General features: G+C 38.0%; 1 protein-coding gene across 2 annotated transcripts in view; it reads right to left on the reverse strand.

Annotated features, from left to right (window-relative positions):
- TLL1 (tolloid like 1) overlaps positions 1–23,817 on the reverse strand; it is a 143,725-nt gene that overhangs the window by 41,208 nt on the left and 78,700 nt on the right. For both annotated transcript variants that reach the window (XM_076336561.1, XM_076336563.1), the window contains 4 exons: positions 20,121–20,299; positions 18,218–18,323; positions 15,184–15,308; positions 7,920–8,035 (listed from right to left, as the gene is read on the reverse strand). In XM_076336561.1, coding sequence (XP_076192676.1) covers positions 7,920–8,035; positions 15,184–15,308; positions 18,218–18,323; positions 20,121–20,299 — 526 coding nt within the window. The remainder of the gene's footprint in view (positions 1–7,919; positions 8,036–15,183; positions 15,309–18,217; positions 18,324–20,120; positions 20,300–23,817) is intronic.

Raw genomic sequence — 23,817 nt, forward strand, 5'->3', positions numbered from 1 at the left:
GGTTGACAGCCAGCTGAACATGAGCCGGCATTGTGCCCAGGCGGCCAAGAAGGCCAACGGCATCCTGGCCTGTATCAGAAATAGTGTGGCCAGCAGGAGTAGGGAAGTGATCGTGCCCCTGTACTCGGCCCTGGTGAGGCCGCACCTCGAATATTGTGTTCAGTTTTGGGCCCCTCACTACAAGAAGGATATCGAGGTGCTGGAGCGTGTCCAGAGAAGGGCAACGAAGGTAGTGAAGGGTCTGGAGAACAAGTCTTATGAGGAGCGGCTGAGGGAGCTGGGACTGTTTAGCCTGGAGAAGAGGAGGCTGAGGGGAGACCTCATCGCTCTCTACAACTACCTGAAAGGAGGTTGTAGCGAGGTGGGTGTCGGTCTCTTCTCCCAAGTAACAAGCAATAGGACAAGAGGAAATGGCCTCAAGTTGCGCCAGGGGAGGTTTAGATTGGATATAAGGAAAAATTTCTTTACTAAAAGAGTGGTTAAACACTGGAACAGCTGCCCAGGGAAGTGGTTGAGTCCCCATCCCTGGAAGTATTGAAAAGCCGTGTAGATGAGGCGCTTAGGGACATGGTTTAGTGGGCATGGTGGTGTTGGGTTGACGGTTGGACTCGATGATCTTAGAGGTCTTTTCCAACCTTAATGATTCTATGATTCTATGTTTTGACAAGATAATTTACTTTCAGACAAGTTAAATACTGACAATGGTGGACAGTAATGCTGAAAGCAATAGCACTAAAACAAATGGTACACAGCCCCTTAATGACTCTTAATGAAAATATAATAAAGCTTTTTATCCAGAAATCTGATTTCTGTGCATTTCTGGAACTTTTGAACTCCCAATTTTACTGAGCACATCTGTAAATAGGCATATTTTCAATACTTAATACCAGGACTACCCTAGGCCATTACATTATCCCACTTTGGTTTAGAAATACTAATCCCAAACTGCCATAAACTTACACTTTTAACACAGGAATAGGATTCATCCTGGATCACAGGATGACACAATAGCTACAGTTTGGACCCTGACTGACTGGGACAGCCTTAGCATCATGTCCTGCAATTTCAGGGGTAAGTCAGAACAAGAAGATTAAAAATAATTCATATTTAGTATTATAAAATCGTTTCCAATACCCTTTCATTGGATTTAGCTGTATTTGGAAAACGAATTCGTCTTCTTCCAAATCAGTTCCTCAGTGTAGATTAATAAATATTTCAACCTAACTAAAAATCTTCTTTATTCACATATAAGCATAGAAGTGGTTTTATTTTTAGCTTTGATCCTAGGAACTCACAATCGAAACCTGCTATTATAAAGCAAACATGGATTGCTGCACAGTAGCAACTACCTCACACTGCAAAAATATATTTCCATGGCAGCCTATGAAGCAGCTGTGAGTGTCAGTTGAAAGGAGAAGGATTTACCCTTAGTCCAGCTGCAAGGAGGAAATAAAACACCATAACTGGAACAATGGGCCCAGATAGTCAGATAGGATGGTTTACTTCCATCTCCTCTGAAGGCACCATGTGTCTCTCCAACAACAACATAGTACAATATTAAACCAGAAAGGTAAAACTTTTTCAGACTGTTTAATTTTAAGAAGATAAAAACTACTAGCTATTGGAGGAAGCTAATTTAAAGATAAAATAAACCTCGGTGATTTGGGTGTGTAGGTGGTAGAGTCTCACAGTAAGACTCTTCTCCAAACAATGCAAAATGGAGACAATCTTTCATAGCAAAACACTATGTGTCTTAACATTAGGCTAGCAGGTGTTTTGCTTTCACTTACTTTCCACAAAGAATAACTAAGTACATCCATACGAGCAATCACACTCTCAAAAATCTCTTTTGTTTTCAGTGGAGAATAGGAAACTTTCTGACTTAATCTTAAAAGCTGTATCTTCCCCTATCCCCTAGTGCTGACACTACTGACTGTTTGGGTGGAAGACCAAGCTCACAGGTGATTCTGTTCAGCTTTTGCCTTTAATACCATGATGCCATGGGAAACGGAAAACATCTGTAAGGCTACACATAAAACCCAACAGCCAGAAGTCCTGTACAGTGAGGCACGTTATGCTGGCAGCCTTGTGGGATGAAGGTATGGGACATGAAGCATGCCAAGGACCATCAGGACAGCACTGAATAAACGAATACCTGTTCTGATGGTTGAGTATGGCCAAACATTTATATCCACAAGCTGCTACCACATCCACAAAACCTGCAAAAGGGTTGCTTAAACAGCAGTCTGCCTCTAGCACTGTGTTCTTCATGGGAACATCCTGCAAGCAGCTTTGGTACATTTTTAGTGTAGCAGATGCAACAAATATAGCCTGCCCTCTCTCTTTTGGCCCCTTCCTTCTGTCATTTTAGGGACACAAAGGGAGGCAATAATTTAGTCTCAGATCTACATGCAAAGAATGTCAGCTTCAGTGTTAGTTTGATACTTTGGAAATGTATTTAGGTAATATTAACTCACGTCGAGGCTGCCATTGGCACTCTGAATTGTAAAGACCTATAACAATGAATAGTCATCAAATTATACTGCAGGCTTCCTTCCTGAGCTCAGAGATGAAAATGGACTAATCTGAAATCAGACACAATTGCTGTGCAATCCCTTCTCTTTGTTGCAATAAAAATTACAGTAGAAATGAATATATTTAAGGAAAACATGTTCCTTATACTGAAGGTTTGCAGTAATAGATATTCTAATATCTTGAACTATTTTTCAGTATGGATACCCTTTCCCTGAACTTTCAAAAACAAAGCAAATTAAGTCCTAATGAAAAAAACAATTTCAATTAATATTTTGTATTATAGAGATAAGGGATGTGTTCATAAGCATGGCATTTAAAAAGGTAATGAAACCCATTTAAACATCCAGTGAATTAGAACAATGAAGAGTTTTTATATAGAAAATACATCAAATCAGTGCTTTCAAAGCTAGCGCAGGTAGGGAATAGAGTGGGGGGAAAAGGAGGGAGTGTTGCTGGTGTCTTTTGGGAGGGGTGGGGGTTTTTTTGTGAAAGCCAATAAGCAAATTATCCAGACAGTCCACTGTTGAACTCCAAGGATTTGAACTTCCAACTTTGAGACAACCAAGATTTGATTCTAGGTCTCCTATATCTCTGCAAGTTCTGTGAGCTAAACTTTTAAGACTCCTTTCCCATTTCAGATGTGGCTAGTCAGGTTAAGTAGAACAAATTTCAACAGCAGAGGGACAACTGGAATGATTCAGCACACACTTTGGATGCACTCTCAGCAGAGCAAGCACTACAATCTGGGTTTCTACCTAACAACCTCTATCTTCAATCCAACTATAGAGCTACGTCTCTCTTCAGACAGGTCTCATTTTTCCCTTGTCAGTTTTTCACCAGGGCCTTGGTGGAGAATGGTTTTTGGATTTTTTTTTTAATTTTGTAAAATAGGAAGAATCTTTTCTTTCCAGTGTTACTGAGAAAATTGACAGAAATCCTTCAATGCTGTACTACTCAGTTTCCAGACTATTGCACTGTTTATCTAAAAATCGTATGCATTAAAGCATTAGTTGATCCTCTCAGCTGGCATTCACCAGGTTACTGTAGTTGTGACCATCCACATGTTCTCATGCTTCTTTTAGTCTAACTGCAGCACCTCTTATTTTGATTTCCCTGTCTTATTTCCTGGATGCAGGCTTCCTGTGCCATTCCTTCCCAGAAAGGGAACCTCACAACTCACCTCTTTGCTTTTGCATACTGCTACACCTCTCAAACTTCTTGTAGCTTACATGCACCCTTACCCAGACTGCTACATCTCTCAAACTTCTTCCAGCTTACGTGCACCCTTTCCTAGATGTCTAACCCACGGGGTATTTTGCCTTTACTACTCAGGCACTCCTTCAGGGACATGTGCTGAAGAAATAAATGCACAAATATTATCAGAATTCCAAGCCCAGCTACTTACCATGTTATTCTCCAGGAGAAATATGCAGATCTGGCTAAAAGTACAATCATTCATATGCTTTCCTCTGCTTCAGCTTTTTATTACATTTCCAAGTGCTATTTGAATGTACCTCTGAGGATGGCAGAGAGGTCCTGTATATTTTCTCATTCATACAGCAATTCTGTCTGTCCTTTGCAGACTGCTTCTTCTTCAACTTGTCCTTCAAATGAAGAGGCCTCACCAACTACAAAATTTTTGTTGTTCTTAGCTCATCCGCTTTGCAGTTCAGATTCCTTCTAAACTCTTACCTTCTTTTTTTTCTGAGTTTCTCAGACCGTAGGTAGGTATCTCTGTATCTAGCCGTACTACTTGAAAACCCTACTGCCCTCAGCAGCCTCCTTGTCCTTTTCCACCCATGCCCACCTCACCCCAGCTGTGCAGGCAGAGTGATTCACAAGGGGGAGCCTTTTTCTCTACCCAGATGAGATGCAGACACCTGGATTAAGGTCAGGCTACCTTCCACAGCTGCTTAAGCTAACACAGCTGGCTCTGTTGGAAGCAAGTTATGGAAGTCACATCCCATACCTCCTCCATTAGCTCAGCTGTGTAGAGCCTGGAGGTCTCTCACCAGTGTAGTCACAAGTTTTCCATTTTCCATGACACAGCTGAAACATCAGATTTCTCTGTTTTCTGTTTGGAAATTTGCCTTTTTCCAAACCTTAGTTGCCAGGATAAAGTTGGGAAAAGGATGGTTTTACTCAGGTGTGATCACGTCATTGTCTCAAAGTGCTGCTATCTAAACGGAAACCATTAAAATTTAATGAGCCTTCTCAATGGCCCCCACTTTTGAAACTACATGAAATAACCTTCACAGCCTTTTCTCACTCTGACATGCCAAGGTATTTGATGATACAGCAATTCCTTAACATTGACCAGAATTCATTAGCTGTACATAGGCAGAACCCCCAAGCTGTCACAGCATGATTGCTGGTTGGGAACCAAACAAGTATAAATATATTTAAGATTCTGATTTGCAGTTCTGCAAAGTATTAAATAGAGCTACAGACAAGGCAGAGCTTGTTCAAGGGGACAGGATAGCTGAAAGTCTTCACAGGAAAAACAATCAATGGGTATTTGTCAGGAATTATTAATTAAGGAATTATTGATTACACAGCAGATTCAATTGTGCTACTGCAGCTTCAGAGAGAATATATCATACCTCCTACTGCCTGGGATAAGAAAGCACAAAATATATAGCAAACACCAGGTAGTACTAACTAAATTTTCTGCAGGTGGCATTTTTTTCCCATATCAACCTAGGATTTATCTGTCTTATTTTATCATTCATGTAAGAGATTAAGGAAAATTGGGAAGTAATGTAACCTATTCAAAAAGGTGGATTAAAAAAAACCACAGTTGCAACTCCCTATGCCAACAAAATTTCTACACACCAGAAGGCGGGATTTGCTCTGGCAGAGGGCATACAGTATTACTAACACAATCCTCCCCCAGAGATTTTTCTGTGTATAGATATACTGTGTACAGCTGTTTACCATATAGTCTTAAATCTTGAGAGAAAGTAAAAGGTGAATGAACTGCCTTGTTTTAGTAATAGGGACGCACACATTTCAGGTTGGGCTGGCAATTTATGATGCCTATCAATAAAAGGAATGCTGCAGCTAGTGCATACCACCGCAGTTCCATCCTTCATTGAATTTCTTGCCATCAAAGATCAGAAGTGCCTGTACTTGCAGAAAGCAGTATGGATAGAATAGAAGTCCTCTAAATTATGCTCAAACAGCACAATGTTAAATCTCAATAAATAAGAGACAAGAGCTAGACAATCTGGACTGATGCTTTTTCAGTTTATTTTTAGGTGACTAAAGTGCTCACTGACATTTCAGAACATGATGTGATGTACTTATATGTACCCTAACCTCCACACAATATTCCTGAGATCTATCAGGGTCAAAGCAGCAAACAGAGGAAAAAAAAAAAAAAATTATTTTCCCTTCATAACGTGAATATGTTATCATCATTTACTGAGAAAATTTGGGATCAAGCATAATGTGTGTCCAAGGTACCGTGATATATGCATTAGTTAAGATTTAGACCTAATTTCTGCTATCTGCTATTCACATCAAGTACTTGCTGCAAATAGGGTCCTTTATCTCAAGATAGACAATATCCTGTAGGAATAGCACTGACAAAACAGGCTTTTGACATTAGCACAAGTATAATTTACTTTGTTCTTGCTGAACTATACAGAGACTGTGAGAGCTGGAGGTCAGAACAGTGCCCTACAGACACAACTTGTCATGTCAAATTTCAATTAGAAAATTGTTTAGTCTTTTTCCCCGTTTGGGGTGAGGGCTAAGATAGGAAGGGAGCCAGTCTTCTTACATTGTTGACTTCAAGACAGGGGCTTTCCCCCATTAAGCTTTTGTACAGTATGATACAGCTCCAGTGGTGGTTCCAATCTCAAGACATAATGGTATTACAAATATATTACAACTACACTAACATCCACAGATAGGCTTACACAAAGTTGCAGTATGCTAGGAATACTTAAGCATGACCATTTCCTAGCTCATATATTAATAGTTTTCAAAAGCTAATAATAATTGTAGATGAACACTACAATTTTTTAATTTTTTAAACTGAGGAATAGAAATCTAAGCCATTTCTGTTGTTTTCACAGCAGTGTCTAAGAAGCAACACAAACAGTGGGGACATAAAATTACCTATCTAGATTAATTTGCATCTTTTGCACAAACCTTCTCTTACTCATCTGTTTTCATTTGTTTTTCCCTGACAACCTGCAGAGCCAACCACACCCTCCCAGCACAGAGTGTGTTTATTTTTCCTCCTGTCTCTGGCTTTTGCCCAGAGGAGGGCGAACGCTTTCCAAATGACTTTGCTTTCATCCCCCACAGTGGCAAATGCTCTTACAGCTCCTCAGGATCTATTAGCACATCAAGAACATATATTCTTGGCATCTACCACGACCCTGAGCTGAAAGAAACACGGAATAAAGTAATCCAAACAGGAGAAAACTATGTCCAATATGGAGTGGGAGACCACTGACAAAACTGACTGAAATAGCTGGGGGCAAATGCTGGGTTTTCCTCTTTGGACTCTCCAGTACTGAGGCCAGTGATAGGTTCTATATTTCAGTCTTTAGGCTGTATTTGCTTAACATCAGCCACCACTTCCTGTAAAAAAACTTACATCTTTTTTTTTCCTGCATATTTTGTCTCAGGTGAAACTTCCCATCACTCCCTCTATCCTTATTTATTTTGAGGCAGGCTAGTATTTGAGCCAGTAATATAAAACAAGATTCAGCTAGCATGTTTTGAAAGTGTACACAAGAAGAACAGGTTTTGCTTTCACTAGGATGGCACACTTCTCTCCCTGAACTGCTCTCACCAAGCCAATATTCCCCCCCCCCCCCCCCCCCCCGCCACTTTTCCCCCGAAAATTTATGCCCAGAAAGTAAAACTATATGCACTAGAACTGATACCAGGGAACATCTACAATGACACTTTCTTTACCCCACGTTATTCTGTTTTACTTCAGAAACATCTCATTCAACATACTAAGAGCTTCCTTAGGCAGAGCCCAGCTATCAGCCCCACACAGCTCGCCCAAGCCCGTGCTGGAGAAGAGACCATTCAGGAGCCTACACTACCCCTTCCACCTTTACACCGAACCACCAACTGAATTGGAAGCCAGTTTTGAAGGGATTTCATGATGCAAACATGTAGCAGATTGAAATCATGCCTTCATTTCACATGGACAGCCACCGAATAGATGATGTGGTTCTATTGCCACAGACCAAAGTCAAGTCAATAGCACATAGTTCATGGTCCCATTTTTTTATGGTATACCATTGTTTTCAATTATTATGCAAGCTTTAAACGTAAATGAAAAGCTAAAGAAACGCAACATTTTATTTTGAAAATAGTATCTGTGTTTAGCTGAGGGAATGTTAAAATACCTTCTCCCCTGGGGTCACAGAGATTCTCCATATGCAATGTGTGTAGGAAGGATAACCATTTGGAAATCCTGGAGAAGAAAAGTTGCCTGTAGATTCCTGCAGTGTTTCTCCACAGGCTGAAAGAAACAAAATACAGTAAAAAATATAAATTGAATGCGCCTAACAGAGAAAAATGTATCTTTCCAATATCTACTCAGAATACATTTAACTTACTGCAGATGCAGAATGGAAAACAGACTAGTTATTTTATGATTTATTCAAAACAAAGATTTTAAGCCAGACTGACATTCATTTCATTTTACACAGGATGTTTTTATTCCATGAACTATTTCACTTGTGTGCTGTCTGCTGACATAACCAAAATTACAGTCTTAAAAATGTCATTGCTGTCAATCAACTGCAAAATTATACATATAACTTTACTTTGGCGAAAAAAAGTTAGCCACACCCTTAGACACATACTTTAAGAACTAAAACAAAACTGAAACAAAAGCTGGCACGGCATGATTGGCACCACACTGGAATTTCATCAGTGGTTTCATTTAATTTAGTACTTTGCCCACACGACAGACTGATCTGACCTAAAGTCACTCCTTTATATTGGTATAGAAAACTAAATCCTATGTTCAACAAAATCTCTTGCAACAGTGATTTGTAGAGATACAAGTAATAAAGCAAAGTAAATGTAAAGTCCTAAAATACCAAAGGCTTTTATATTCTTTATTATTGAAGCTTTTAGCACCCATATCTCACCTGTCAATCATGCTACTAGCTGCTGGCAGACTGGTTAATAATTCCTCTTCACACTAAAATATAGCATTGGAAGATCCTGCCATTCTCCAGCACTAAAACTGATTCTGGTAGGGTGTCACAACTCAGTCAGTCATCTTTTTTGACCTTAATCAAGTTGTTCACCCACCGATTTTGCAGGTGTGATATGAGAGATGTGAATTTGAGAATATTATCCCATGACTGACTGTGTAATCAGATCTGCAGTGCTTTTAAATTACAGCGCTACCACTGCCAGCAGGTGAACTATTGTATCATCAAAATCTCAATGAATTATAAATGATCTGGAAAATCTTTAAATAAAAGGGGACAAAGGAAGAGATTGTTTATGACAAAGACAGACAACACAGCTGTAAAGGCTGTCTTGTTAAAATGCGTCTAAGATGTAATCTGACAACTACATTATAATATCAGGCATAAGCTACATTCAAGGCATTAAATATGCTCTCTGACACTGAAATCGTTCTTGTGATGAGAGAAAAGAAAGATTGGTGCAGCCCCCCAAAAAATTTAATGGCTAACGTCACCGTGTCCTTTAGGAATGAAACAGGAAAAAAAAATTATTTTCCTCCCCTCATTTAAAAAATGTGGTGTTATCTTTAAAAAATAGCAGGCAGCCACAGCAAATGACACATACACAAAAGGCATTCAGCGCTAAATAATTATTTCTGTACAAAGCCTTTTCAGTGAAAATGCTATGTCCATAATTAACCACAATTTATTTTTAACGCAGCGATGAACGCAAACTTAAATAAGTTGCAGAGTACTGTACTGGGTTCTGCCAGTGCTAGTGAACTGTGTCATAGCTTACAGCGCATACGTAAAGCGCCTAAGAGAAGGCCAAGAGTAAAATTGTAGACTTGTACAGGAGTAGAGGAAAGCAGAGCCCAAAGAGGAGATACCCTGCGTAGCACACACATGCACGACTCGGTAGATCTGTGAGGATCCAAGCATTCTGCTCACCACTTTTAGAGCCCTCTCTTGTTCTTCCCTCTACGTATGGCTTCATTGAGACTACATTGCATCAGCATACTCTCACAAGGCATACAACTATATTTCAAGCTTTAGTACGCCTTGTGTTTGCTCTAGCTATAACTATTTCACCAACACTACAGTTACTAAGCAAGCCTTGAGCAGACGACGTACACGTGTGATGGAGAATGCCGCTTGTCCAATCTTTTCTGCTTACATTGCATTTTTTCAATTAACTGTAACTTTGACTCACAAATATTGATTATGAAGTCATGCAATGCACATACCCACATAATGTGAAGTATGTAAACAAACAGAATACTATGAAGTATGTGGGACATACAAGATGTCAGTTCAAATGCAGCCCTGCAATTAGTAAGAGAAAAAGAGGAAGACCCTGGCATATCTAACTCCTTACTCTATTAAAATCCCCAAATTACCCCGTTGTAAAAGTAAACTAACACATCAATGAATTAAGCATAATAGCTTTATATTTTTTAAAACATTTCAGAATTTTTCTCTCTTATACAGAGCGCAGGATTATTTTCTCCAGAATATTAACAACACTCCATGCTTCATATGCAGAAGTTGTATATAGCCTTAAAACTATGTTTTTTAAGTTGCAAAAGCTGCTGTGGAACATTTTCTTTTTCTAGGAATTATAGAATAAAGCTGGTTAATCCAACAATTTAACTTATATACATGTTAAATGCCTGGGAGCTCTCTATCAAATCAAAATTTTCATCGATGTTTCTGAATTTAAGGGAAGCATAAGAAAAATTGTAATTGGATAACTTCTACTAAGAATTAACACAGTTAGAATTTATAAAATATATTTGGGCTTTACATTTTTCACCATATTTACCATTTAACTTAAAATTCCTGGTTACTCAAGGGAACTAACACAAGAACAGCTTATACCAATCAATAGTTGAATTAATTATCTATGGGATCTGAGTTCCAGGCTGGCTTCCAGAGCCACTGTAGACAGGGTGATATTTGGGCATTTCTTGTTTAAAAGCACATTCCTCTGCAATGGGTCAATGGTAATTGAAACAGTTAAAATTCTATGACTAGAGAATGTAAGGGTTTTCTGTGTAATTGAACTGTGGCAACTACAGTATTCGCGATTAGGCTTATAAAATGGTATATTATAAACATTTTACCGTGTGACGGTCCATTAGTAATGGAGCCCACTTTGGGAAAGAAATGTAGAAGTACAATGAGGTAAGGGCCACTTATTTAAATTTCCTAAGAACTAATCTTAGTATATTTCATGTAAGAAGAAATTAATTACAACTTCAATCTTATACACCTCTGCTTTTTAAAGCATTTGTACATTTTTATTCCATTGTTAATGATTAACTTTGCCAATGTTTTCTCTGATGCTTTTTTCCCCCCTCTCAAATGTCATGCCTTCTATCAATTTTACTAGGCTAGACCACTTGCAGAAATGCCACTTTAGCTCTCCTTACACACACACTCCAACAGAAAAAAAAAATCTCCTGTCTGTTTTACAGCTTGAGAAGGTTAACTTTCCGATAAGCTTTTCTGTAGTAAGGAAAGGAAAACTATTTTTGCTTTTCCTTGTAAAGATTAGCAACGGGTGCAGGCAGCGGGTAGATTATATGCTTATACAAAGCAATTTCTACCAGTGAGCTCTGCAGCAGTGTTTAATTACACAGCCAGTGTATAACACCTCTCTGGGCTGGCTTACGCACACAGTCAAGTTCCATTAAGGATTACAGTGAAATCTGCAAATGACGAAGCCCAGATCCTCCAAGACACTTAGGGAACCAACTCTCATTCCTTTGTCCATAGCACTAGCAAATACGTACTGTCATATACAGCTAATTTAAGATTACGCTTCTCCAAAGAGAATTAAGATCTTTAATACTTTTTATTTAGACTCAAGTCTGTGTATCTATACGTACATGGCATATATAGCTGCCACAGAGCCCTAAAAATATCTGGTGCTGATAATGTACTTGTTAAACCAAAAGCTTAAATCAGTTTACTACAACTCAGTGTCTTACTGTTGACTTGATTCCCCTTTATAGTTATAGGGAAACAGTCTTAATCTAAAAACTAATCTTCCTTATGTAGTGAATAAAGGCTGACTTTTGAAGGTGAACACTCTTTTCTAATCTAATTGAGATGGGAGCAAGTTAAGCCTCAGGAACAGCGTGAACAGCACAAAAAGCCAGGCTAGGTATCCTTCATCTGCTCTCTTCCACGCATACTATCACAGACCCTGGCAATTTGGAAATTTGCTGAACTTCTTCCATCCACCTTCTCTTCCTCTGAACAGCCTTCTCCTGCCAGTTTGAGCCTCCTTTCCCATCTCTTATTCAGTCCCACTCTACCCACTTATTTCTTGTCCGCTCTTTCTGCCTAACAGTATCATTCCTTCTCCATTATTTCCCTTTCTTATTCTCTTGCTGCTATAAAACTACATACACATTTTAAATCAACTACAATTTCTATATAGAACTATAAAGGTAGACCTGTATTGAAATTTTAGTAGCTACACCAGAAGAAAACATGTTCTTTTACTCTATTAGACAGTCTGTAAACTATTGCAATACATTCAGCCTTGAAGTTCAAGATCTGTCCTCAAATGCCAAGACACTCAAAGTTCAAAATAAGATTGCAGTGGAAGGACCCTCAATTTATTTGCTTGCTTTCTCCTTATTATTCTTATCATGTAACAATGTAACTCAGTATTAAAATGTTACAGATTCCTATCAGCGACTATGTTTTCCTTTGACAAAAATCCTAAGAAAAATTAAAAACAAGTCAAAATTGCTGTTGCTAAGGCTGTTGAGTCCTGGCACTTACTCAGCGGATGAAAGACAGGTTATCAAATCTCATGCCTTGGCTTCACCAAGCTCAAAACTGTTTCTCGGTCACTAAGTCCTTTCCTGAATAACGACCCTGAATATCCTGACTAGCTAAAACAACCCGGGAGGCTCAGCTGCTTCACTGCTGTGAGGATCAGCTGTATTATCCAGCAGCCCTGAGCTCAACTTCATGTTCAGGGGCCCCAGAAAATGCAGCAGGCTTCTTGGACCAGAGACTGCTTGCAGGAATATCTAGAACTCCAAACGAAACATGCACAGTACCAAAAAATCCTTTATTGAAGAAGTGTGCATCTCTGGAAAACACTGATTTATTTAAGTTACTGTTTTCTGTATTTTCATTGTACTATATTTAAGGCAACACAAATGAATACATGAAACAATGCAGATGTTATTAATGTTTGAAATATTCACTGCTGTTTTATCATAAGCAGACATCATGATTAACATCTTTTGTCTGAAATAGAAAATACAGCACACCTCCAAAAACAACACAGTGTCAGGGATTTTATTGCTATATACTATGATGATCACATGATTCTTTTCATAAAACCAAAAGCTTAACGTCTGAATTTTCAGTCTCACTATTTGCTGGAAAATTTATTAAATCACAAGTACCATGCAACTTTCAGAAAGTTGCTTTCTTTATTGGATGTTTAAGTTTGTGTTGTGTTATTCAGTTATGCAGCTTCTATTAAAAATATTGACTGAAAAAAATAGCATGTTAAATAGTACGCTATTTAAAATTTGTAGCAAAACCTTCTGCCTTTTTCTCTCTCTCAAAACCCACTTTCTTTTATGGACTGGCTCATCTAAGTAAGGCTAGAAAACCAATGTCTTTTATCCCAAAGTCTGCCAAAGTGAAGCATCAGAAAAGGAGCATGATCCTGCAACCACCATTCATTTTTATTATCCCTTTGAAGCGTGTTCATCAATGCTGCAAAAAATAACTTACTTTTACAGTGCACACTGCTGCTGAACAACCGTGGTTTTAATATACTGTGAAACTAATTTTCAACAAGACTTTCAAGACATTGAAAGAAATAAGTCATCATTACACATTTTCATGAATTATATGAAAAGGACATTTTCTCTGAACAACTATTTGAACATTAGCTCAAAAAGCACATTGCGTCTTTTCCAGTTGACTGAAAGTGCATCCTAGAGTATTATATACACACTAAACAGCGTAGGCTGTAATTTATTTTTTTTCTTTCTTAAGCCAATGTGATCATAAGATACTAGCTACTTTCACAGATTTTTTGATTCTATAGACTATTTTTGTCTCCAAAATTTGTCTTTTATCAAAATAGATACGTATTCTCTGTGTTTATGAAATCGTTGCTCTCTGTATACTCTTACTAGAAATAATGTTGCCAAGAAGAATGGGACTATTCAAGTACTTTCTGTACCAAAAGGAAAGAGCAAGAATTATTCCAAAAGGAACAGTTGTTAAAGAAAATATGTTAAAGTGATTTCTCCTCTGGTAGGTCCAGAAACACTGTGCGTGTTTCCCAGGATATATGAGATTATGATTCAGAGTACTTACAGCACAAAGGAAAAGCATATTTCAGCTGCACAGTGTACATCAAATGCACATCAGATGCCCCAGGTCTTCAGCAGATCTCACTGCTGCTGATACAAATCTGAAACAGCTCCATCACTTCAGTCCTGATCCCTCTTTTTAGTCGTTCTATATTGATCAGGTGGTAAAAAGTAGCCATATATCTGACTTAAAACAGTTACTGAGACTTCATTATTTCCCATGAGGAGCAGGAGGGCTGTAAAACCTATGTGGCACAGAGCTGGCATGTCTAGCCTCCCACAAGGACCTTGCTGGCAAATTCTGACTGAGAGATGGGACTTCTGAACTGCTTCAGTTTACACCAAAGGTTAAAACTGGTCTCAGGTGTAACTAGAGCAAGGAAAGTAAAATCTTTTGCTTTGAGATTTCCACCACTCTGCCAGCACTTAGAGAAGAACTAGCACAAGAGAGCAACCGCAGAGTTGACTCTGGGTTACTCCAGACTTGCTACTCATGTCTCTGAGACAGACAGCAACTCTACCCCAACACTATTTTGAGATAAAACATTAATATGCATTGAAATTATAGGATGCTAGAATTAGGCAGAAGATATTCAAATACTAAATGTAACTGTTACAACTGTATAAAGTTTGTAATAAGATCTAACCAGTTCATCCACAAAAGAATTTACAACTTAGTTGTCCTGACTTGTTATTTGTCAAGTTTTCAAAAAATGTAATGTGTTCAGAGCTGACTGCAATAATTTAATTTGCTCCTTCTGCACTCTACTTGAATTCAAACAATAATGGACTCCAGTCAATACGCAAACCAGAAGTGATATTAAACATCATCTTTTTTTTCTAGTCAAAGGAAGACAAAGACTGAAATGTCATGAAACTACCTGTTGTTTCATACAGCTTATCTGTCCTTAAGTGCTTTGCATTCCAGAGACCTTACCTATAAGTTTTTTTTATGATTCAATTCTTGAACTGCCTACGTCAGGTGCCAACATGGAAACAGACTACTGAGCAGCTGACTCAAAAACTTTATCATTCCTCTTGAACAACAAGTCAAACAGTTGCTAGTATGTGTTTTTTGTTTGTTTGTGGTGCAATACCTGGACATCTATACAGCTTTCTTGCCTGTGCAATATCTCCTTTACTTAGACGAGTACGCTGGCCAATGGCAGGTCGTATACCATTATCATCACGGGAAGGGAGAATGGTATCCAGAAACATGCCCCTAAAAAAAATAAAAATAAAAATAGACCCCAAAAAACCCTATCAGGTTTCTGTCATAAAACTGTGAGTTTTATGAATGTATAATGCTATTTTGTAAATCTAGAATTTACATTTGGCATAAATAAGAGGGTAAAATGCAGAACTTTAAATACAGAAAACATGTCATAAAAATTCCTCAGGTTGGCAAACTTTATGCAAAGTTATCAAAAAAGAATCTTCTTTCAGTACATCAGTTAACATATCAGTTTTTATATTCCTGTCAGACAACAGGAGGAAAATCTCTTACTACTATTAAGACTACACAGGAGAAAGGCACTGCTGTTAAGCTCTTGCTATATTGAAAAAAATTAATTATAAAATTATATAAAAATACATAAATTAGGCCCTACCACAAAATTCTTAATCACAAATTTCCTATTTCTAACAAAGTTTTTAAGGGAAGTCTTAAAGTCTAACTTACATGTGTAAGAGCAGGTAAAGTCAGGCACGCTTGCCAATCATTCTTGTCAGGTGTTATAACAGATCTAACCCTACTCTAGCCGCTGCTGCTTTTGAAACATAAATGCTTACTTGCCAGCCTCTGCTTGCTTTACAATAAAATATATCAACTTACCATATGTGATTTCAATAACATTTACCCTAAATGACTAGGCATAATAGAGAAGCACACTTGTTCTAGAAGTGCAGTTTTATTCAAAATTTCCCAAATTTCAAATATGATCCAAAATATTTTGGTAGTCTCAAATAAATTTTAAAAGAGTAAGGTACAAAACTAAGTTCTATTATCATGATACAAAATTTGAAAATCCCTGAAAACCCATAAAATGGAAGTTAACAGATGAATATGTTTCTGTATTCTCTTGTTCTTCAATTTTTGTATACTCTCTTGTATACTTGAAGGGCTTTTATTGAAAAGTAAAACGGATATTTTCAGGCATAATGTAGGTCCAAAAATGAATGAACAGTAAGGATCTTTGTAGTTAGGAATATTGTTTATAAATACAGATTGGTTTTTAAATTATAATAAATGAACCAGTTTGAGTATTGCAGGTACATACTGCTCTCTTTACCCAGTCAGATTTCTTGTGGCATCACTAGAAATTTTGCAAAAAAAGAATCATCTCAGGATGTTCCCCTAATCTAAACAGTGAAATAAACTATTTATGACATTATTCAGTTTCTAGAAATAAGGCACATTATTATTTCAAAAAAGTGTTTGTATCTATAAATTATAATTTTATTTTCCACTTATTTTTAGTACAACCTGAAATTGATGTCATTCATATTTTGAAAAATGTGAAAACAATCCTCTCTCAAATGTTTCAGCACTTCAATAAGTGAACAAACTAACAGTTTTAATACACCATGAACATCATTACCGTGTGCAACTAGAACTTTGTGATTTCTGCTACTTATCCAGGTGAGTAAAGTCTAACAACAAACAGCTGGCAATATTCCACACTGGGCACAACTCATGCTTTCAAGATAAATCAGTGCAAATCAATACATGACCTCAAGGGTTTGCTGGGGCTTTTTTAAACAGTATGAAGTAACAACCTCTTGTACCTTGAGGCAGGGCATGCCTACTCATGGCACTATCAGTTTTTGCCAGCTTGGAAAGTGGTGAGATCAGCGCCCACATATCAAATTATCTTGATGTTGTCATTGCCCTAGGACTCAGGGGGGTTCCAGCTTGTTAAATTACTCTATTTTATATAGGTTCTTATAATCTCTTCCTTAAGGTAATGTATCTGGATTAAGCGATGTGACTAATATCTACCTCGTGGCTCATTCCCATGCTCTTCCAAGGGTGAATTATGTGTATGCAGAATACATTATTTGGTAGGGTTGGGAGGGGGTGGGGGTGGGGGGGTGTTTTGTTGGTTTGTTGTTGTTGGTTTTTTTTGCTTCTTTTGTTTGTTTTTTTTTTTAAATAATATCATTTATATTGGAGAGAACAAGCTTAAGAAACATGCAAAGGCTGGTGAGGTTTCTGGTGGTCTTCAATTTATTTCAGAGTCTTAGACTGTCTAGTGTTTTGCCACATCACTTTTCAAACAAGCATTTTTGGTTGGGGTTTTTTGTATTTTTTTTTTTTTTAATTTACATTACTCTGATATTTTTAGAGAGTAATTAGCTAGACTCTGACTTGGTATGAAATATAATAGGAGACCAGGTGAAAGACTCCTGCTTCGCTTGTTCTCCAGAGCAGGGCTAGCCTAGGGGAACAGTTCGTTGTACAGCTCCCCACAACCATGCAGAGTTTCAGAGCAAGCCCCACGTGAGTTACTATGGAGTTGGGAATGGATCAGCCTGCAACAGGCCAGAGCAAAACCAGCGGAAGTCTTTATTATATGGTTTTGATGACAGTAACAATCTTTACAAACAACAGAGAAGAGGCTGAAGCCTCTGTTATGAATGGTTGACTGCAGTCCTTAGCAAAGGCTGTGGCTTGCATGGTAGATGTCCTAGTACCATAATGTGTTCTACTCGCATAATCCATAGTTACTCAAGACGTTATGCATCAAAGGAGACTTCTCTTCAAGAGAACAGATCAGGTTACACATAAAATTCCTAACCATTTCACTGATTTGGTTTTTCTAAATTCAAATTTTTGTGGAGACAAAAAGAAAATTAGTATTATGAAATTATTCTTCCAGATTATCTTGTCTTAAAATCTAAAGAACTGAAGGAAGATCAAAAGGCTGCTCCGAAACTGAACAGAAAAAAAAGTGTTTAAAAATATAATTACATTATTCTAGCTTAAAATAAATAAACTGTATTTTGACTGCTGTAAGAATACTATATCGCAAGGGAAATTTTAAGTGATTTCAGAATACTTGAACAGTTCTTAGTATTCACAGAGAGGAATAGAATTAAAAGTCAAAAGGTATAACCTGAGACTCCAACCTTGAGAAGGTGTTCCTGGCATAGTGCATAATGCTGTCAAAGTCGTATGGTTCCCCAAGGGAGTTCACCTCTCCAGGCTCCATCTTCAAGAAGTTGTATTCTTGACCTATGAATGATTGATAATTAGAGTTTCTTTAATATCTATTTCTGTGAAGATAAAAAACAAACAGGAAAAGAAAAACAACAAAGATCCTCACCTAATCACATAAATCTTAGCCATTTGGGACTAACTGTGTGCTTTTATTAACCAAGAGAGCAGACGTGTCTTCTGAAACACACATCAAATTCCTATATTTGGCATTTAGAAAGACTGTTCTCATTCACCTAACCCACATAAAGGCCCCACACATTATGTTGTGCTTCATGTAGAATCCATAAAATTTGCTGGCTTCATTCTTAATTCCAGAAAGAAGTAATTTTGACAGCAAAGACCCCAGAAGAACCCTCCTCATTAAACTGGATACTAAAGAGACTTTGCTTCAGCAAAGGCTACTCTCTGAGCCCCCATGTAATACAAACATTCCAAAGACACATTTTCAAGAGCCAGCTGTTGCAACTTAACTAAACCAGAAGAGGAACAAAAGAATTATACTTAGTTCATAATTCCAGACCAGAAGTCCTTTGTCCTAATGAGTGTATTAAGAGAAGCAAAGCACCCCTTAACTCCATTTCATAACCCCACTGGTGTCTTGCAAAAAAACTGCAGTGGCATTAACATTATTAATTAACATAATTTGCATAATATAACAAAACCCAAATGTCTTGGTGGTCATGACTTCCTGATCCCATTTAGTAATCCTCAAGCTCATGCCACACCACAAGAAGTGGTTTCAGCCAGAAACTAGAGAGACAACTGAAAGGAGAGAGCAGGAGGCTGAGGATTTTCCCCAGCTGATTTTCCCCATCGCAGAAAAAGCGTAGGGGAAGAGCACTTGTGGCATCTACACAAGTCAATGACACAGAAAGAACAGAAGGAAGGCTTGGATGCACGTGCCCTTTCAGGACTTCAGAGACTTGTGGGAGTGTGTATCAGCTGCCAGTCGTCTTCCACGTCCTAGTTGAGGTGGTAAAAATTTATTGCATCTCAAATCTATTTTGTTTTAAAACATTTTCTATAGGAACAGAAAAAATACTCCAAGCTATCATTGGACGATTTCTGACTTCACCCCTTCTTGAGCAGAGAATTTCCGTAAGTCAAAATCAGTGTTTCACAAAGACCATGCACATTTATGAACATCGCAAATGAAACACGCCTAGTTCCCTCCCATCCCTCCTCCTAGTTCCCCAACAGCTAGACTGACAAAGCGATGACAGTCACAGTTTAAAGTTCTTAGGTTCCTCGGATGCTTTAGTCTCAACACCACCAAGGCCACTGGCTAAAGCTGCAAGCTCTGTAGGGAACCAGTAATTTGGAAACTGTAGTAACAGTGTCCATCTTTGTCACAGATTCAAAGTCCTCAGCTTCCCTTCCAGGTCTAAACCTCTTGGGCAGCTAAAAAGCCATTGACATGTTTCTACTTATCATTCAGTAAAGACTAGGAAAGAAAAGCCCTTTCTCAAGCACAGAAACATGACTTTTAAAGGGCTTTAAGAGCAATGGCTTCCTTCAAAGTTTTTGAGCGTGATTACTATTTCTCTCCTTCTAGCCAATACTATTTAATGGCTTGCTACTTGGCCAGATCTTTAGAAAAGATTATATTTTAGCTGCAGTATTTCATTTGTGAATCAGCTTGAGATGAGTCTAGCTAAGAGGAATAGCAAGCATAAATGCTTATTTCTGCTATTCAGTTCATTTCTGCTATTCAGCATTCAGTCTTAAGAGAGTTGAACAGATGAAAGAAACACCAAAAATAAACAGACCTTCCCCCCCCCCCCCCAAAAAATACTTATCAGAATATCTCACCAGGCTGGATGTTTTCTCTAATGATGGTGACATGATCATCACGGTCTGGTCGTGTATGTTCGTGCCAAAAACCTATCACATGACCCAACTCATGGACAACAATACCAAATTTATCACAGTTCTTGCCAATAGATATAGCCTGAGGACCATTTCCCCTTCGACCCACATAAGAACAGCACCTGTAATTAAAACACAAACACAGATGAAAGTTTTCATGCATATCTCTACAAACCATATAGGAAATTCAGTTAACATATGAGAAAATATTAACAAAATCAACAGAACAATGTACTATGCAATTTCGGCAGTCTCACAAACTCTAGATCTAGTGCAAGAACAACTTATTATTCAGAACACCTAATAAAGGACACATGCATGATTTTTTTTTTTATTCAAGGTCTTAAAAGATGCTAGCTGTGATCAACAGAACTGTCACCTGTGGCCTTGTGTCTCAGAATAACATAGGAACTTCTTTTCACCCAAAGAATCAATAAAAATAAAGTTGACTGGAAGTACCATCTCACCTATGCATATCACTGCTTTCTTGCCCGTGCACACTCAAGAGGCATGCAGAGGGAAGCGGAAAGAATAAGTAAAGTCAAGGTTTCTTCTGTGTCATACTTTTGCTGTGTGTCTTGACAGCACTCACCAGACTCTTGGTCACTCAGTTCTGATAAGTTTGCTTTATTTCGATCTGAAAAGTCACCCTACTTTATTAGTTCCATCTTGTCCTGGTTTCAGCAGGGATAGAGTTAATTTCCTTCCTAGTAGCTGGTACAGTGCTGTGTTTTGGATTTAGGATGAGAATAATGTTGATAACATACTGATGTTTTAGTTGTTGCTAGGTAATGTTTATGCTAGTCAAGGACTTTTCAGCTTCCCATGCTCTACCGACTGAGAAGGCTGGAGGTGCCCAAGAAGCTGGGAGGGGGCACAGCCAGGACAGCTGACCCAAACTGGCCAAAGGGACATTCCATACCATGTGACGTCATGCTCAGTACCTAAACTGGGGGAAAGCTGGCCGGGGGGGCCGCTGCTCGGGGACTGGCTGGGCATCGGTCAGCAGGTGATGAGCAATTACATTGTCCATCACTTGCTTTGTATATTATTATTATTATTATTTTATTTCAATTATTAAACTGTTTTTATCTCAACCCATGAGTTTTCTCACTTCTACTCTTCCAATTCTCTCCCCCATCCCACCAGGGAGGGGGGGAGTGAGCGAGCAGCTGTGTGGTACTCAGTTGCCGACTGAGGTTAAACCACGACACGTCTATAAAGAGTACAGAAATTATGCAAGTGAAATAGTAGTCCTTTTAAAGATTCACTTAGCATGCAGTTGAAAATACAGAAGGACGATATCCTGAATGAGATACAGAATCCTGTGATGCCATTGTTAAATCTCTCCCCATTTTTTGTTTCTCTGGCTATGGGTGATATACAATGTCACTTGCAACAGCAGTATATTAAGAGGTTGAATGCTCTGGATATGTGCAAACTGTTTTTTTTTCTCCCACTCCTGTTTTCTTGTAATAGGAATCTTATTCCCAGAACATCATATTTTCACAAGAAAAAACTCAACACAAACAACCCAAAAAAACCCTGCTTCACAACTGTTCTCATGTTTCATTCCTGTTCCATTGCACTTCCATGATTCCAATGTAAACTTACGGAACAGAGATGCACTTTTCAGCATTCATACTGTCAGCATTTATCTGAGATGTCTGCTTTTTGGTTAGAGGAAAAAAAAAAAGTCTGCTGACTATACTAGCAAATGGAGAGAGAGAAGAGTAAAGCAAATCCTACCAAAATGGAAGACAATTTCAGGTTTCATAAGCTGATTCTCTGTCACCTCTGAAGGTCTTAAATATTTTAAGCCAGTATTATATTCCCTAATAAAAGCCAATGGAATTGTACAGGAGATCACCTCCACCCTCTACCTCCTCCCCCCCCCTTTTCTTAACAAAAACAAAACAAAACAAAACAAAACAAAACAACCCACATGTTTTCTGATGCAACATTTACAGGGCAGAATATATTTGGTCCTTGAGGAGGTCAATGCTAATATGGAGAATGATCCTATCCTTCATATGCCTCTGTGAGCAATAAAGGAAGAGCAGCTATGGGAGCAATACTGATAGCAGATTAAATTCTACAGACAAGATTTGCTTGTTTCTCCTTTTCAGGTTTTGTGGTGGCAAAGAGATTTTTCACTTTGGTTAGTTGGCTGGTCAGTCAGTCTTGGTTGGTCTTCTTCATTGATTTTTGTTAGTGTCTAACACAACTAGAATTTTAAAATATGAATTAGAGAAGTACAGAAAATATGAATATTAGAGAATATTAGAGAAGTACAGCCATGGCATTTTAGCTCACAATACCTGTTCTTAGTAAGCATGTACTGGTTTTGCACTAATAGTTAAAATCAAGGATAGATATACCAAAAAATGATAGTAATATCTTAAAATTATAAAGGCCACACAAGTTACTTTATAGAGGACAATATTACTACAACAGCCTAGGAGGGTTGTATCAAGAATTTTGAAGCTATCTTGAAAATACTGTTGGGAAAAAAAATTATTGTTCACATTACAATCACTCCTTGCTATCTCAACTGCTTCTCAAGTATTCCTACCCTCAAAATAAGTTGACTCTTTTCTTCCTGCTTCAGATAGTCCCAAGGACAGGTGTGAATCACCTTTTTAGGTCAAAGCACAAATTAGGCTCAGTGTTTCAGCTAGAGTTGTGCAATATCATGTTTAATTAACTGCTTAAGGTGTCTTCCCTTGATAGCTCTCTTCAAGGCAGGTAAATAAAACCAATGGCAATTTAGACTCCCTGCTATAATTCTGTGCCATTGTCAATGTTGCAGGTTTATGTGCTACTGTTCCACACTACAGTACAAGAAAATAAAGAACACCTGTGTATTGCTCTGTGTATTTCCCTCACTCTATATAAACTGTATTAACACAGAACTACTATTTACAATATTTATGATATAGAAATATTATAAACACTGATATAAATAATAGTCATGGAAAAAGTACCTTAAGATGTGCCCTAAAAATACAGCATAGGTGATAGAAAGGAGCACCAGATAGCAGAAATAAGATTAAGATAAAAATTTAGAGCAGTTATACCATTTTATCTCATCATTCCACAGTGGATTTCACCTTTGCACCTGACACGCTGACATGTTTTTTGCTTAACATGTTTTTTGCTTAACATGTTTTTCAGACTGCACGTTTGCAGAATAGCTATTACAGCTACTGGTGAATATGTAAACATAATTAAAGCACTACAGATACTTTCAATATAATTTTTACCCAGGTTTTTATCTTTCACTAGTCACTCAACTATTTGAATATGTTTCTATTGTGCAATAAGGAAATTACCATAGTTCATACACTCTTATTCACTTGTGCTCACCCTGGGGAGAAGTGTTTGGATCCTTAAGAAGGTTTTGGGATTTTTGTTGGTTTTGTTGTTTTTTGTTGGGTTTTTTTTTAAACCTCTTACTTAGTGTCCCATCCAATTAGAGAGGGAATGCTGGAGTATACACTTTGTACTCTGAGCCAAAGGTAGTAGAATTTGCAGTAACTCTTCATTCTCAGAAAAGTTCACTCATTTAAAAAGCCATTAAAGACCTTCTGTCCCCAGTTTAGAATTCCCAATTCACTGTCATAGGCAGTTGTGTTAC

Source organism: Aptenodytes patagonicus, chromosome 4 (genome assembly GCF_965638725.1).
Source record: "Aptenodytes patagonicus chromosome 4, bAptPat1.pri.cur, whole genome shotgun sequence".
Taxonomy (NCBI): Eukaryota; Metazoa; Chordata; class Aves; order Sphenisciformes; family Spheniscidae; genus Aptenodytes; species Aptenodytes patagonicus.